At 39.8% G+C, this 15442-nt stretch overlaps 1 protein-coding gene across 2 annotated transcripts in view; it reads right to left on the reverse strand.

Annotated features, from left to right (window-relative positions):
• The window catches only part of ASPG (asparaginase), a 77038-nt gene that overhangs the window by 6634 nt on the left and 54962 nt on the right, over nucleotides 1–15442 (reverse strand). For both annotated transcript variants that reach the window (XM_019518492.1, XM_019518491.1), the window contains 3 exons: nucleotides 7790–7876; nucleotides 1603–1702; nucleotides 1204–1263 (listed from right to left, as the gene is read on the reverse strand). In XM_019518492.1, coding sequence (XP_019374037.1) covers nucleotides 1204–1263; nucleotides 1603–1702; nucleotides 7790–7876 — 247 coding nt within the window. The remainder of the gene's footprint in view (nucleotides 1–1203; nucleotides 1264–1602; nucleotides 1703–7789; nucleotides 7877–15442) is intronic.

Consider the following 15442-nt stretch of genomic DNA (forward strand, 5'->3'; position numbering starts at 1 on the left):
CACTGCCCTGGCCCTGGCCCATCCCGCCCCACATGCAGATCCAGGGGCACACGTGCCCCCATGCCCTCCCAGGCTGTGCGCCCTGCCCTGCTCCCCAGTCCACCCTGGACAAGCCACTTGCAGCTCCATCCCCCACCCCAGCTGCAGCTGTGGGCCAGGCTTTGCACCCCAAGCCCACTGCACATGCCCCCTGGGCCTCTGCCCCTTCCCTCCCCCACCAACTGACCTGCTGGGCTTGGAGGGCAGGGGGCAGGGGAGGTGGTGCACGTGCATGCTCAGCCCCCATGGCCCAGGATTCACTTTAAGAAGCTCCAGGATCCACCAGTTGATCCCTATCGACCAGTTGGTGACCACTGATTTAAAAGGGTGTCAAATTGTGCCAGTCCAAATGGAATTTCCTGCTCACATCCACCAGCAGCCCTGTTCTACTTTTGCAGAGGAGTAGAAAACTATCACAAAGCAATGAATTAGGTTTCTGGGGTGGGTGCTTTAATTTTTCGCCTCTCTGATCTGGAAGACAGAGGTCTATTCTACAGCAGGAGCACACTGTATTGGAGGTGAGAAATAACTGAAGGCAATTTAAACATATTTCTATAACTGGATACCAAACCTCTAAGCATCTGGACAATGCACAGGGTTATGTTGACTGTTCCTTGAGGAAGATATGCCCAATTTGCTAATTTTGTGAATTAGTGCTAGTAGTTTAGAATTCAGATACAGTTTCTGGAAAGCTCATCTTCCATTAACCCATGTCAGCATCTACCACAATAAAGTGATTTTGTGAGGCCTTTTACATTCAGGTCTTTTATTATCTAATTGCCAATTTCTAACCAATTTAGAGAGAGTCTTCACTTTAAAAAGAGACTTGTAAGTTACATTATTAGCCACAAGAGTTTGGATACCATCAGGAAAGCTTTTCAACTGGTTAAAATGCTACACCACAGATACCGTATTTCTCCAGATCCAAGATGACCCTGAATTTAAGATGACCCCACAATACTCAGATTTCATACATGCAAAATGTATAGCTTTTGTTATGAATTATGTGCTCAAGGTCATATAGAAAGTTTGTGTTTCAACAGAAGATTGAATCCAGAATTCCTGAGTACTGTTTAGTGCTTTAAGTATAAAACTTTCTAACGAAAAATATAAAGGCTGATCTAGATGGGTTCCAGTAACCTCAAGCTTTTAAAATATCCTTACCTTATTTGCCTTCCATTGATCAAAGAAGTTTAGGAGCTCTGAACTGCCTTTAGTCTCTGCCTGTAAATAGAAATATAAAGAGTAAATGCTGTCATGTTGTACGTGCATGCCTGCATGTGCGTGTGCGCGCACACACACTCTTATGAGAAATCAAAAAACTAACACAAACTATTGAAAGCCTGAATGGAATGCTTATTCCTGGATGATGATGCTGGACAACTTTACTTGACAGCAGTTCTGGGAGTGTCAACTTTGAAGCAAAGATTTGCTTTTTTTTAAATCAAACACATTTAATTGCATTTTACTTTCCCAACCAAACGCTGTCTGACATTCCAGATGGTTGTGCCACAGCATATATGGCTAGAGCTCCACGTGCAACATAGCACAGGGCACACTTACAACTTGTAAGGGAGTTTGGCCATCATAACCAGTTTCTTCCATGTCTGCACCAGCCAGATACCAGGCATACAGCCCTTCCACATCGCCATTAGCAGCAAGTCTAGAAAAGGAACCATTAAAGTTAATCTTAAGGATATTCACTATAATGATGCATTCTGTTACCTAAAGGGGAAATTACTGTGAATACTGAAACAAACAACAGGTTCAGCATGGCTTCCAGGGCGGTAGGGTGAGGGAGGGAGATTACAAAAGCTATGAACAGCTTAGCAAGCAACATTACTTGATGAATCAGTTCCTTAAATTAACAGGGCTGTACTACAAGCAACTTACAACAGGCTAGTTTCACCCAGTGGGTGTGACTATGACCAAAGGGAAAAGAGACCTGCAGTTTCATATTTCACAACATATTTATCTCATTAAATGAAGTTTAAAGGGGGTTTAGCCCACAACTCTGTTTCAGGGTTCCATCTGTTCAATACCAGTTTGAGGATCTATGTAGAGAAGAGGAGAGCAGACATACTACCAAAACACTGCACCTTTTTGAAGAAGGCTCCAAAGGCTATCAATAACATATGTGAAAAAAACATTTCCTTTAAGCATCAGTGTAGCTACTCATGATCAGAGATTATGGTGCCCTGTTTGTGGAGCTTTTTGGATAGTTTTAAGACAGCTATGTTATTTGGATCTTTGTTAAAGGGTTATTTATAAAACTCATTGCCACCCCCATCACCTCGCCCCAGCCATTTTACACGTTCTGAGAATAAAACCTCTGCTAAGGATGGTCTGCATCCACATTTATAGCAAACACCATACAACACAATGTATCAAAAGACAAAGAAGTGGATTAAAACTCTACAGTGTGACACACTCCAAAAAGTGTCCTGCTGCCTCTTGGTGACCTATCAGGAACTGGGATCCGTAAGCTTTCAGTTTGGACAGCGTTTCTAGTTCTTGTGTTACAAATAAAAAAACCTGGATGAATCCCAGTATCTTGAGTCTGCAGACAGGTTGAAATAGCAGCCGAGCACCCTAGCCACTTCAAGAGGAGGTCAGTTCTGAAGCCTGACAGTCACCTAGTTGTTGATAGTTTTCACAGAAGAAAAAGGTAGGAAAGAGAGAAGGAAAAGGCTGGTTTATTTAGGTCAGACTGTGGTACCCCGCCTGTTGCCCTGAATATCACTCTTTGTGAACGCGCAAAGTACGGATGATAGGAGGCACTTTATGCAGCGGAGCTGTTCTGACTGGGAGCGGGGTGGGGAAATGAAGGTGAAATGTCAAGGGCTGGCAGCCAAGAAAGCTTACGGCATGTCAATCCACAGCTGAGTCTGAAACCACTTCATAGAGATTGATAAAATATTTCTAGATACTTATAAAAACATAGAAAGGGGAGTGAAGGCCTCCGACTGCTGCAACTGAAAGACGAGTGGGAAGAAAGCTGGAGCAAAGCCATTCTTAACTACAATACCAGCTAGTGAGGAGAGTAAGAAGGGGAATGAAGGAAAGGCCTTCCTTGTGTCTATGACTTGTAGGATAGTGTGGGACAGGGTAGAAGAAGAGTCCAGGCCTGCGTTGTGTGTGAGAGTTTAACAGTGGAACAGGCTGGCATTTTTCAGACTACACTTCTACAGAAAGCTCCTTCTTCTTGACAACTGATCAAGGGGCAGGGACTATAATATGGAGCTAAAAGAAGAGCCCTCAAATAAAATGCATGAGTCAGCAAAGCAATAGGAAAGTAGGGAAACTAAGTGCTCCAGAAGTGATCCCTCAACAAATGAAAGGTATTTTGTTTAGGAAGATTCGCTTCTTGCCAAACATACAAGAGGAAGCTCCTGGACTTAAAAACAAAAGCTAGTATATAGGATTTGGTAGTGTAAGAATGATGTTGTAGCTGTGATGGTCCAGAAATTGTGCGAGAGGCAAGGATTTCTTAGGGTGATCTCTTCTATTGGACTAACTTTATCCCAACTATGTAGTTGGCCCAAGAAATAGTATCACTCTTAAGAAATCGCTGCCTCTTGCACAGGATTGCAAAGCTTCTCAACACCTAGACAAAGTATTGTGTAGCCAGAAGTGGGTTTGTCATTCAGGCACTTGCAAAGTGAAAACCTCTTTGCCCAGGCAAGAGAGCATTCAGAAGTGTAGCCAAAACATCCAGGCAAGTCAGCCAGTTCACCGTAGCAACACAAGCAAGAACTGCCGTGCTTGGATACTGTCTGCTTGACATCACCTATTCAGAAAGAGCAGTTCAAAGTTACAATGCCAGGGAGGTTTGAACTATGAAACTGCTTTGAGGTCAGCAAACAAACAAAAATAATGATCTTCAATGACAAATCAGTAATTAAAGGTTGCTGCACATTAGGAAAACATGCATTCTCAGTTTACTCAGTTAAACTGAATTTGAACAATTACCTGCCAAAGAATAAACAGATTTAGCTCATTATAGAAAATTTGCATGTTTGATTACTTACAGTTCACAAATTTTGTTGTTATAAATAATATCAACATGGGAAAAAAGCTCCTTTCAGTTCCAAAAATCACATTAACCAAGTCACAGGATATATACTTGAATGCTTTCATCATAAGCACTAATTATGTGTTTCACATAGGTTGAATATATACATATGTTACTGACATAGTTGAATATATACATATGTTACTGACAGATATGTTGAAAGACTTTAAAAGTATATCACATTTCTTTTCATTGTAATATTTGCTTTGTGTTTTGTACAGATTTTAGTATTTATGGCAGCAACCTTAACTATAAATTTAAAAGTCTTCAGAGGTAGTTACTAAAAGAACAAATGGATCATTTTCATAGTTCTTTTCACATCAAAGATCAAGGAGTAAAAACTAAAAATACAAAAATTGAAGTCATAATATAAACAAGCCATCCTTCAGCAGTGAGGGTTAAACACATGCCAGCAATGTGCACATGGACATCTTTGCTAAGCTACTCGGCCACCTGATACACCTTGCTGGAGGCAGGGGGAACACATGAAAATGGTCATTACATTTTTGCCATTTGGGAAGGAAGAGTAGGGAACAGTTAGGTATTACCAGAATGGCCATTATCGGGGAAAAAATACTGTGATGATGAAAGAGAAATCAAAGCTAGCAGAATAGTGATACAAGCAGGAATGTTAAGTAATATGTGCAGGTTGCACATATAGACAAGCATAAACACAGGTTGCACACTAATAGACAAGCATAAACACAGCCTGCCAATCCTGGGGTTTTTCACTGTTTCAAAACACACATTGTGATAACATCAAAATAAGAATGAAGACCATCACATTTCAGCTTGTAAACGCATCAGTGGTTGCAAACAACATTTCCCATGGAGGTACTGCTGACTTGACCTGCATAGTGTGGGAAGGCTGAACAGCCTTCAGGCAATTCCCTCCAAACTGTAGGTGATGTTAGGACTTCATTGTTCTCAGGGACTCGCACAGCTCCAGCTAGTAACCATGTCTGTTCTCTGTTTGTACAAAACTACTCGAGTAAAGCAAGATGCCTATAACTACTGTATTATCCAGGCAGTAAAGAGATTATGCTTCTCTGTTGGTGAAAAAACTTGACATAAGTTAATAGTTCTGTGCAGTACTCAAATAATTCTTTCTAGACTAAATATGATCAATAGCCCTGAATAAAGTCAGTCCCTACATACCTTTCATTTAGGTTTTGTAACCAAGATGACAGCTTAAGGCCATAAGAATCTGTGCCATACTATATTTTTTTGAAAGATAGTCAGGTATTCAGAGCTGTGTGTCCCCAACAACCATGACTGCAGTTAAAATCTTTGCTCTCCTGAATATGTTTATGAAAACAAACTTTGAGAGCATCCTTGGATTTCACAATCCCTGTGAGAGAGTAAACTTGCTTGCTTGCTCTCCTGCCTTTACTTCAGTTTTGCAGCATGAAACCTTATAAACAGTTCACATTGCACTTCAATTTCTAGTGTTGTTTTCTATTTTAACTTTCTGGTTAAAATCAAATTCCTGACTAAACCAGATCCTGATCAGCAGTTTTCAGAACAAAATCCAAGAATACACCATTATGCCTAGCCTCAGCTTTGTCTTCCATAAAGCTAATAATACCTCTGCAGGATAGAAACAGATTCTGAAGATGTTAATAGATAACCAGCAAGTTCACATTTCAAAGTGGGAGAATTCACTGTTTCAATAATGAAACTTTCTTGCTACACTTTCTAAAATAAAATGAAATATCGAACCTTTAAAAAGGTTGGCTATAAGGCTGAATAATGTCATAGAAATTTACTTGCAAGTATATTTCTCCCTTCCTGCATAAGAAAATTCTAGTTGATATTCTGCAGCCAGATCCTCCAAGCACTGTCATGTCCCAAAGTTAACTAACCATAAACCTTTTAGCATTTTGACTCATGCCCCATGGGGAAAAGCTAGCTAAGTACAAAGGGTGATAGAAGAAGCCTTGAGCAGCTTAAGTAAAGTGCTTCTCTTGTGAAGGAATGGGCTGCTGAAAAGCCAGCTGGTCAGGGTGTCTTGACACTTAGTATGTTGTGGAACTGGACTCCATCCCAGCTCCATAAAGGACAGTCAAGGGGACTGGCCACTTAATTCCAGTGTATATTTCTATAGTAATCAAAGGCTCTAAATCAGGGTTGGGCTCTAGCTCATGACTAGGCTACTTCAGAGCTGCTTCATGCTCTGCTCATATTAGACCATGAATTGTATTCCCCACCCCCATTTCTTATGTAGTAACCACACACAGACTTACTCATTCAGCCCCTGCACACATGTACACTACCTTTCAAAATGTATTGCTGCCATTTGCCTAGCACTATTAAAGCAAATTTAAGTTCTCTCAGAAAGCCTCAGGGGTTTATGGTACTACATTCAACAGCATATTTAGTAGACAGGATATCATGTGATCCAGAGCCAGTTCATATGATATTCCCTAAGCAGTGTGACAAATTACATGACATTCAGTTTTTGTCTGAGACTGTATGCTCATTTTCTGGAGTTCTGCTCTCAGGCTAGCTAACTAAACAGGTTCTGCAGATGGTAAAAGGCTCGAAAAGTAGGGGTAGATTTATTTTTGAAAGAATGTAATTTTCTGAGCCACTCCTAATATTCTTGAAAGGTGAGTTAGAACTAAAAAGCTCTCAGTTTGGAAAGTCTTTCTATTCTTTCCATCCCTTGCAATTCTCTGGGAGGTATGCAGTATAAGCCTATATTGTGTGTTTCATCTGTATATTTGTCATGGCAGTTGAGATACTCCACCTAAGTAAAACTCTATATATAGATGTCCGTGAACTGGTAGCTACATGTTGTCAGTGAAGGACCCTTGATTATGGAATCCACTTCCTCCGTGGGTCTAGAAGAGGCCTGTAGGCCTTGACATGCAATGTTTTCTCTTGGGATTTTGTCTGGGTGAGACCTGAGTTTTTTAATTTGGAGACTGTAAGGGAAGTGGGAAAGAAAGACATGTTACTTTAATAGCAGTAGAAGTCACAACAGTTCTCAGAGGAACCTACCTGCACATGACCGTGCAGGCCCCATGACTTCTTCAGATGATCTAATTTTGCCTTGAGTTTTATAGGTGTTTTAGAAATGGAACAATAGCATGAAGGAGCAGTGTCTGGGAAGTGTCGATTTGAAGAGGACTTTACATGCTGAAGTTAAGCATGCAGTTAAGTACTATCAGGGATTTAAGCCAGAGCATTCAAATTGCAAGACAGAACCCAAATACTTATTGGAACTTGCTGTTCTTGAGAGAAATGCTATTCTCTTTGTAGTCAAGAATTAAATTTAAATATAAATCCATTGCTAAGAATATACCTTGTTCCTGTGGATCTAATCTCAAAAAAAAAAAAATCTGCATGCTTTAAAAATACAAACTCACTACAGCCTAATAGAAATGACAATGAGTTAGAAAGAGGAAAGATTGTTTTTCAAATCTCCGTACAGTTTCCACGATGCTTCCTACTTTTCTTGTGGATCTGTGCTGTGCTACTACTGCTGTGTCACACAGCCAAGAGTCAGTTTTGTTACTTCACTTGCCTTTTATAATTATTAAATTAAGCACAAACAGAATACAGAATCTGGCTGGCATATACTAACATAGACAAGGCCTGTAACTACAAGATATTAGCTTAAGTGACCAGCTTCTATTAGTGTCACTTCTGAATTCAAGTCGGGTTTACCTGCAAAGCTCTGTTCCAACGTTCTGCAGGTCTTGATTGGAAAGATGAGCGCCAGTGTTTCGCAGTAGCTGAATCACTTTCATATGTCTTTATCAAAGAAGCAAGAAAGAAAGAAAGAAAGAATCATTTTACCGGATATTTTGGAAGAAAACAACAGATCAAAACAAGCAGTCTACAACCACTGTCAATCACACAGCAGTTCTCACTTTTTCCCCAGACTAGAACCCTCCTCCCAGCCAGACAACCACCACCACAAAAATAGAAAGTGAGACTAATGAACAGATCCCCCAGGTGAAGATGGTGGGCAGGAAGAGACGCAAGCTTTTCACCTCATTTAATCATCTTGCGTGCAAGTTTTAGGAGGATGTAAGAGAGTTCCCAAATCCAATAGTAACAGAAATAGACACAAGTTCTTTCAATCTGTTCTTATACTTCTGCTCCTTATTGCTTCCATTACAGTCTCTTCACTCTTTGTCAAGACAGCTTTAAGCTACGTTTGCCAGAGGAGGGAGGCCCAAGCCCTGAGGTAAGTGGGAAAGCGAGTGGCCTGGAGGCAGCATAAGCAAGAAGGGGCAACAGGGGTGGCCTTCTCATTCTTCCTGAGAAAGTATGGCAATCGGCTAGTTACCGCAAATGTCTCTACACAAATGCATGGAGCCTGGAAAACAAGGAGGAAGAATAGGAAGTGCTCTCGTAGTCACAGAACTATGATGCGCTTGGAATAACAGACTTGGTGGGATAGCGTGTATGACTAGAGTATTGTTATGGATGGGTATAAAACTGTTCAGGATGGACAGGCAGGATAGAAGAGGAGGAGGAGTTGCTCTTTATGTAAAAGAGCTGTACGATTGCTCAGAAAGTCTCTGAGTTAAGGGACAGCAACAAGGTGATGTCATGGTGGGTGTCTGCTGTAAGCCACCAGACCAAGAATATCTGATACATGAGGCTTTCTGCAAATAGCTAGCACAAGTTTCCAAATCATGGACCCTGGTACTCATGGGGGGCTTCAATAACCCTGGCATCTGTTGGGAGGGCAATACAGCAATGCACAGGCAATCCAGGAAGTTTTTAGAGAGTGTGTTTGAGAGGCCAACTAGGAACATGCTCTTCTTGACCTGCTGCTCACAATCAGGGAAGAATTGGTGGGGAATGGAGAAGTGAATGGTAATGTGTGCAGTAGCAATCATGACATTACTGAGTTCAGGATCCTAAGGAAAGGAAGGAAGGAGAGCAGCAGCTTGGCTTCACGGGGGACTCTTAATGAGCTAAAACACAAAAAGGAACCTCACAACAAGTGGAAGCTTGGAGAAATGACTAGGGAGGGGTACAAGAGTATTGCTTGGACATGCAGGGATGAAATCAGAAAAGCTAAAGCACAAGTGGCCTTGCAGCTAGCAAAGGACATGAAGCGTAACAAGAAGGGGTTCTACAGAGATGTCAGCAACGAGAGGAAGACCAGCGAAAGTGTGGGTCCCTTACGGAAAGGGAAACACAACCTAGTGACAGAGGATGTGGAAAAGGCTGAAGTACTCAATGCCTTTTTCACCTCAGTCTTCACAGGAAAGGTCAGCTCCCAGACTACTGCACCGGGCAGCATAGTTTGGGGAAATAGTGAGCAGCCAGTGATGAAAGAACAGGTTAAAGACTATTTAGAAAAGATGGATGTGTACAGGTACAGATACAATGCACCTGTGAGAAGTGATTATTCCCTTCTACTCGGCACTGGTGAGGCCACATCTGGAGTACTGTGCCCAGTTCTGGGCCCCCCACTGTAGAAAGGATGTGGACAAATTGGATCCAGTCCAGTGGAGGGCAACAGAAATGGTTCGGGGGCTAGGGGACATGACTTCTGAGGAGAGGCCGAGGGAGCTTATTTAGTCAGGAGAAGACTGGAGAGGGATTTAATAACTGCCTTCCACTACCTGAAGGATGGTTACAAAGACTGTTCTCAGTGGTGGCAGACAACAGAACAAGGAGCAAGGATCTCAAGTTGCAGCAAGGGAAATTTAGGACAGATATTAGGAAAAACTCTCTCACTGGGAGCATAGTAAAGCACTTGAACAGGTTACCCAGACAGCTGTGAAATCTTCATCTCTGAAGGTTTTTAAGCGCTGCATAGAGAAAGCCTTGGCTGGGATGATCTAGTTGGGGGTGGCCCTGCTTTGAGGTCCTGAGGTCCCTTACAAACCTTATTTTCTATTATTCTATGCAAGCCCCAACATGCAGAAATGAATAGATAAATCCATCAAGCCATTTACTAAAACAACAACAACGGTATAGTAATTAGGTTAACATTTTGGTTTTTTCAAGCCTAAAATGTATCTTATTTAAATGTTAGTAATGCAACTTAATGGACTAAAAAAAAGGAAAAGGGAAATGGTCAAACTTCTGAAGTTTCATGAAATTCCATGTATTTTAAATTTGTATTTGAACTGTGGAGAAGCTAAGTGCCAACCTGGGTTCTTCCAAACTTCTTTAGAGCCTGCTACTTCACCTGTGATCCTTTAGGATGCCTGCATGGTCCTTCCCTTTGAATGTACTCTTTGGACACTGTCCAATAGATTTCAGATGACCAAACCAGCTCTGTCCCTCAGACACAGAGCCCGGAAATGGTTTAACTGAGGCTACTTCAGTGGTTTCTTAAAACATCATTGTTTACACTAAAAAGCTGTGGCAAGGGTGCAAAATGTGCTAATGGACCATAGGTAGGTAATAATAAAAAGAGACGACATCAAAGCATGTGGAAAAAGTATAACAGTTGGAATATTTCACTCAGTAATGCCTTTCACTTGTGACCTGCAAGATCTGGAACCAAGTTTAAAAAGATGTAAGGTTGTTAATCCACTCTGCTGCCTAACCCACAGGCCCCAAAGCAGAATTTAAATTTCAGCAAGAGCATGGAGATACCAAAGACAGCTTTACAATGACTATTTCAAGTATAATTGCTGATGCTGTTACTTTCTTGTGTGTGTGAAGAGGTGGACATAGCAGTGATACCCTGGAATAAACAAACATGACACTACTCATTAAATACACGGGATTAAAAAAGCAAAGACTTAGGTATGAAAGTCAGCCCCCCTTCAACATTCATTCATCAGCAAAATTAAAAGCAAGTTCAAACTTATGTAACATTTCTATCATTTCCATATATTATGTTTTTCTAGGAGATCCCAATATTACTTTCTTGGTTTGGAACTGAACAAGAGGTTAATAAGCTTATCTTCAACTGGAGGAATCAGACCTACTTTTAAGTTTGTCAAGATGAAGCCCATTTAAAAACATACACCTTAGAAGACCTTGATTTCTTGAATTCCTATCCAACATGTACATGATGGGATTGTGGTTTGTTTTGGCTTTTTTCCCCCCCACCAATTTTGCCTTTCAAAAGATTAAATTCTTCAAGGTGCTCAGTGGGGAATTTGCATTTTTTGCTCTGGAGTAAACAGAAACCTTCATTCCTTTTGTTTCACAGCAGCAAAGCCAGCAAAGTCCCTTACTGTAAGTGTATAGTAAGTTTGTTTAGTTATCTCAAATATCTCATTAAGTGAGTCCCTTGAGACACGGCAGGTTACCACCAAGGGTCTCTTGGAAACAGCAAGCATGAAGCAGTCCTGCATTTACTTTTAATTCTATAATGCAATTCATGTCAGACCTATTTAACCAGTATACAAAGCAATTTGGTAATCATTTGAAATAGTGTTGACATAAGCAAATAAGTGATTAAGGCAGATCTCCTCTACTTACTCAAACCTGAGTTTTATACAGAACTAAACATAAATAGCACTTACGCCTCCTTTTTGTGATGGCTGCCTTAGAGTACTTTCCATTTCTAACATTCCTAAAACTAGAGTTCTCCACTTGGTATTCAGCATAATGGCATGAAGACCAATGCTCCACTGTGGCATTTTTGCAGTATTAAAAATAACTGAATATAGTGCACATTGGGGAAAATAACCCTAGACCCATGGAGAATTCCCCCCAGTAACAAGAACCCAAAGCAGGGTCAGACCATTCCTGCCAATCTCTATGGCTTCTTACTCTCAGTGCTTGCAAAACTCCACCAGACCCATGTGACTTTGCATCTGGGCCCTAACAGCACTCTACAAGCAAGTTTGAAAGCACAATTGGAAATGGCTATTTCTGGGATCAGCATTCCCCATGCAGCAGAAAGCATTTCCCCCTAAAAACCCACAAACAGGCTCCAGCTTCCCTTCCTTTGGCAGATTTTTGGCCACTTGAGCAGATTCTCTTCTCTAGCCACCTCCTCCTCTAGTGCTAAAGATACAGAGGAATGATCAGCTCCCCTTATTCTTCTGGGATTTGTGTGAAGTCAACAGTTGCTGCAAGAGGGAATCCCAGTCACCATGCTTTTTTCAGTGGCCTTGGAAGAGTCAGGCAACAGCTGCCAGGGTGTCTGAATAGACTGCCTCAGAGCCATATGTCTTTCCTGTATCTTGTTCAGAATTTGTAAATGTCTATAATGTCACTAAAACAGTCAGAAACACAAATGTTATGTTCAGTGTAAAAATGGACTATGGGAAAAAACTGTTGGAAAATGCAGACATTAATTTCATTGGCTAGCTTTGTTTGGCCAAGTACTTATCAAAGGATTTAAGTGAAGACCAAATTGTTTTAAAAGTCATTTTTCTACCTTTTCAACAGCTTCACCCCTGGAAATTAATTCTCTTTCATTGTCTTTCAAAGTTGTAATGCAGTTGCAAGTTAGTTTTAATCAGGAGTGAAGGTTTTACAGGAAGTTAAATAAAAGGGGAAAAAAATAAATCAAATAAATAATATTTTTTCCCTCCTGGGGTCTTCTAAAATAATGCCACTGCTCTTAAAAAAGAGGTAGTTTCCCAGCAATTAGCACTGTTCACATATTGGCTGAGTATCCTATTTGATAAAAAGAAAAAAATGTTAAAGAGAAACAATCATGTATAATTATTATATATAATTATAGTAGCAGCATGATACAGTTCACACTTGAGGGCTAATCTGCCTGAAAATGCAAACTGAGCACCTCACACATTCCAGTCACTAGACATGAGCAAAATATGTAGGTGCAGCCGGTAAGTCACATATGCTGCTATTCTCATGAAGTCTTAGTACAGTATTGGTTTCTTAAATGCTAAGAAACTTAAACTATACCCATATTACCACAATTTATGCTACTACATGCTTATCTGCATTAACATGATTAAACGTTCCAAGACTGGTTTCAAGCTCTAAGATGCTTAGTGCATATTTTTATCCACATGAAAGACACTTGGTATTTGTTTTTAAAAGTTCAAGTTCAAGGAAATGACTGAATATATACTCCTCTATTGTTAGAGGCTCAATTGATTGGACATTCTTTGTTGTTTAACATTAAAAAACTGACTTTGTCATGTCATGCAACTATGAAGACCCATGTAAAAAGCAAGGGTTTGGGGCTGGGGTTTTTTTTGGTGATATATTTTATTGAACCAACTGTACAGCTGGAGAGATGTTAGACAAGTTTTCGGGCAATAACATGCCCTTCCTCAGGTCACTTTTGTGTCTAAAAGCTTGTCTAAAATTTCTCCTAACTATACAGTTGGTAAAAAAAAAAAAGATATGTAAAAAAACCCACCTTCTTTCTCACCTATTCCCTATATCATCACAACTACAACAAAACGCCAACCCTACTAAAAGTTTTCAGCATTTTCAAACTTTTTTTCCCTGAATGACTACAGTACTAGCACCAATAATATGATATGAATATGTAGCAAATACATACCAGGCATTTCAGCAGGAATATAAATTAATTAATGGACAACAAGAACTTAAATAACTGAATTCATAATCTTTCAGACTCGACCCCATGAGGGGCAGATTTGCACAACTTCCATCAACACCGACTCTGCAGGACGTGGTTCTCAAGTCAGCAACGCCTTGTTTAGACGCAGTCATTATTTCCAAGATTCTGTGTTGCTTTATAGACTCAGGCCCTGACACCATAGACATTTATGCAAATGCACAGACATCAAAGGAATGAATTACATATGCAAAATTAAGGATATGTATAAGTGTTTGCAGGATTGGGGCTTTGGGCTCCACATGTTTCACCACCCGTTTAAAAAGACGCAGATGTGATGTACATCTCAGCTTGATTGGCTTCACTTTTTATCCTTCCTTCCTTAGCAACTAAGAAAACTATGATACCATTGGCTCAGTTTCTCTCGTTTAGCCTTCACAGTGTTGAATCATTATGAATTTCAAGTTCTGAAGTTCTGCATAACAAACAAATGTCAATGTGATTTAAAGAGCCAGGATCATATTTTAATTTGTGCTTTACCTCAAATCTTAAGGAACCCTTCAAATATCAAGTATTTAAACACGTAGACATAAGAGGTATCTTCACCTACTCTTGCCTCTGATATTCTCACATCAGCAAGCTAATATGGTATGTATCCAACTCTTCCTTTTTGGTCCATAAATTCAAGATAAAAAGGAAGTGTTTCACACACATACAATATACATGAAACTTTGATTTGAAACATTTTTCATACCTAGAAAAAGTTTTATTTTTATTAAAAGTGTTTTGTTGTTGTTGTAAAAGAGCAATCCATAGAGGGCCTAGGAAAATGAAAGAGATGCTACTTTTGTTATGTTAAAATAATTGTTCTACATTGATAATGGTCTCATTACTCCTTACCTAAAATGAGTGAGACTTCAGGTAAGTTGTAAAATATAAGGAAATGTGCACATATTAGAAGACAGAAAATGGACATGCAGCAATCTAGTTTTCATTTTAAAGCAGCTCAACATTTTAATGTCTATAAAGGACAAATTTTAAAAGTTAAGAAAAAATTATTTATGGCAAGAGATTAGTCAAGATATTATTGTGAAGGCAGGCTGTTTTGTTTGTCTATGAATATGCTTTTGGAAGAAAATGTGAGCCTTAACCATTTATTCATGTTAAAAGGGAGAGAGAAAACAACAATTACTATTCTAACATGCATGTTAGGTTAAAAAAGTGGAATCAAAGCAATAAGTGATCACTTAAGAGAAATGATTACCGTACTGTGATCATATTCCTATTAAACTAAAACATGTTTCCAGGAAGTGAGATCAATCAATGCAGGGTTCTGCTAAATTTAAAAAAATCCATTAAAAAACCCTTGTATTTTGCAATTGTGACCACAATTTAAAACAGTGAATAGCCTTCACTATTCATTTTTAATGTGCCAATTTATATAGAGTTTTTCTTCACCTTCGGCTGGCAATTGTTTTATGATCTGAATTAAAGTGTTTTGCAGTAGAGAAATCTTTTGGCACATATATAACTCTACACACATACACGCACACACACATGCACACATCAGTATTAGAGGTAAAGTAGCTCAATTAAATTTCTAACATCCAGTACCAATTAAAACTCAGTATAAAGTTTAGAACATTCACACCAAAGGCCGGAAGCCAATTTTAGAGAGATGATGAAGTGGCATATTTAGCTTTTCCTCTCATTCTCACAAAGGCACAAACTTAAACAAAACCTAACGCTGGCCACCAACCTCTTTTAAGACAGAACAAGGAGCAACGGTTTCAAGTTGCAGCAAGGGAAGTCTAGGTTAGATATTAGGAAAAACTCTCACTAGGAGGGTAGCAAAGCACTGGAACAGGTTACCCAGA

This window comes from Gavialis gangeticus, unplaced genomic scaffold (genome assembly GCF_001723915.1).
Source record: "Gavialis gangeticus isolate Ggan-Ray unplaced genomic scaffold, GavGan_comp1, whole genome shotgun sequence".
NCBI classification, from domain to species: Eukaryota; Metazoa; Chordata; order Crocodylia; family Gavialidae; genus Gavialis; species Gavialis gangeticus.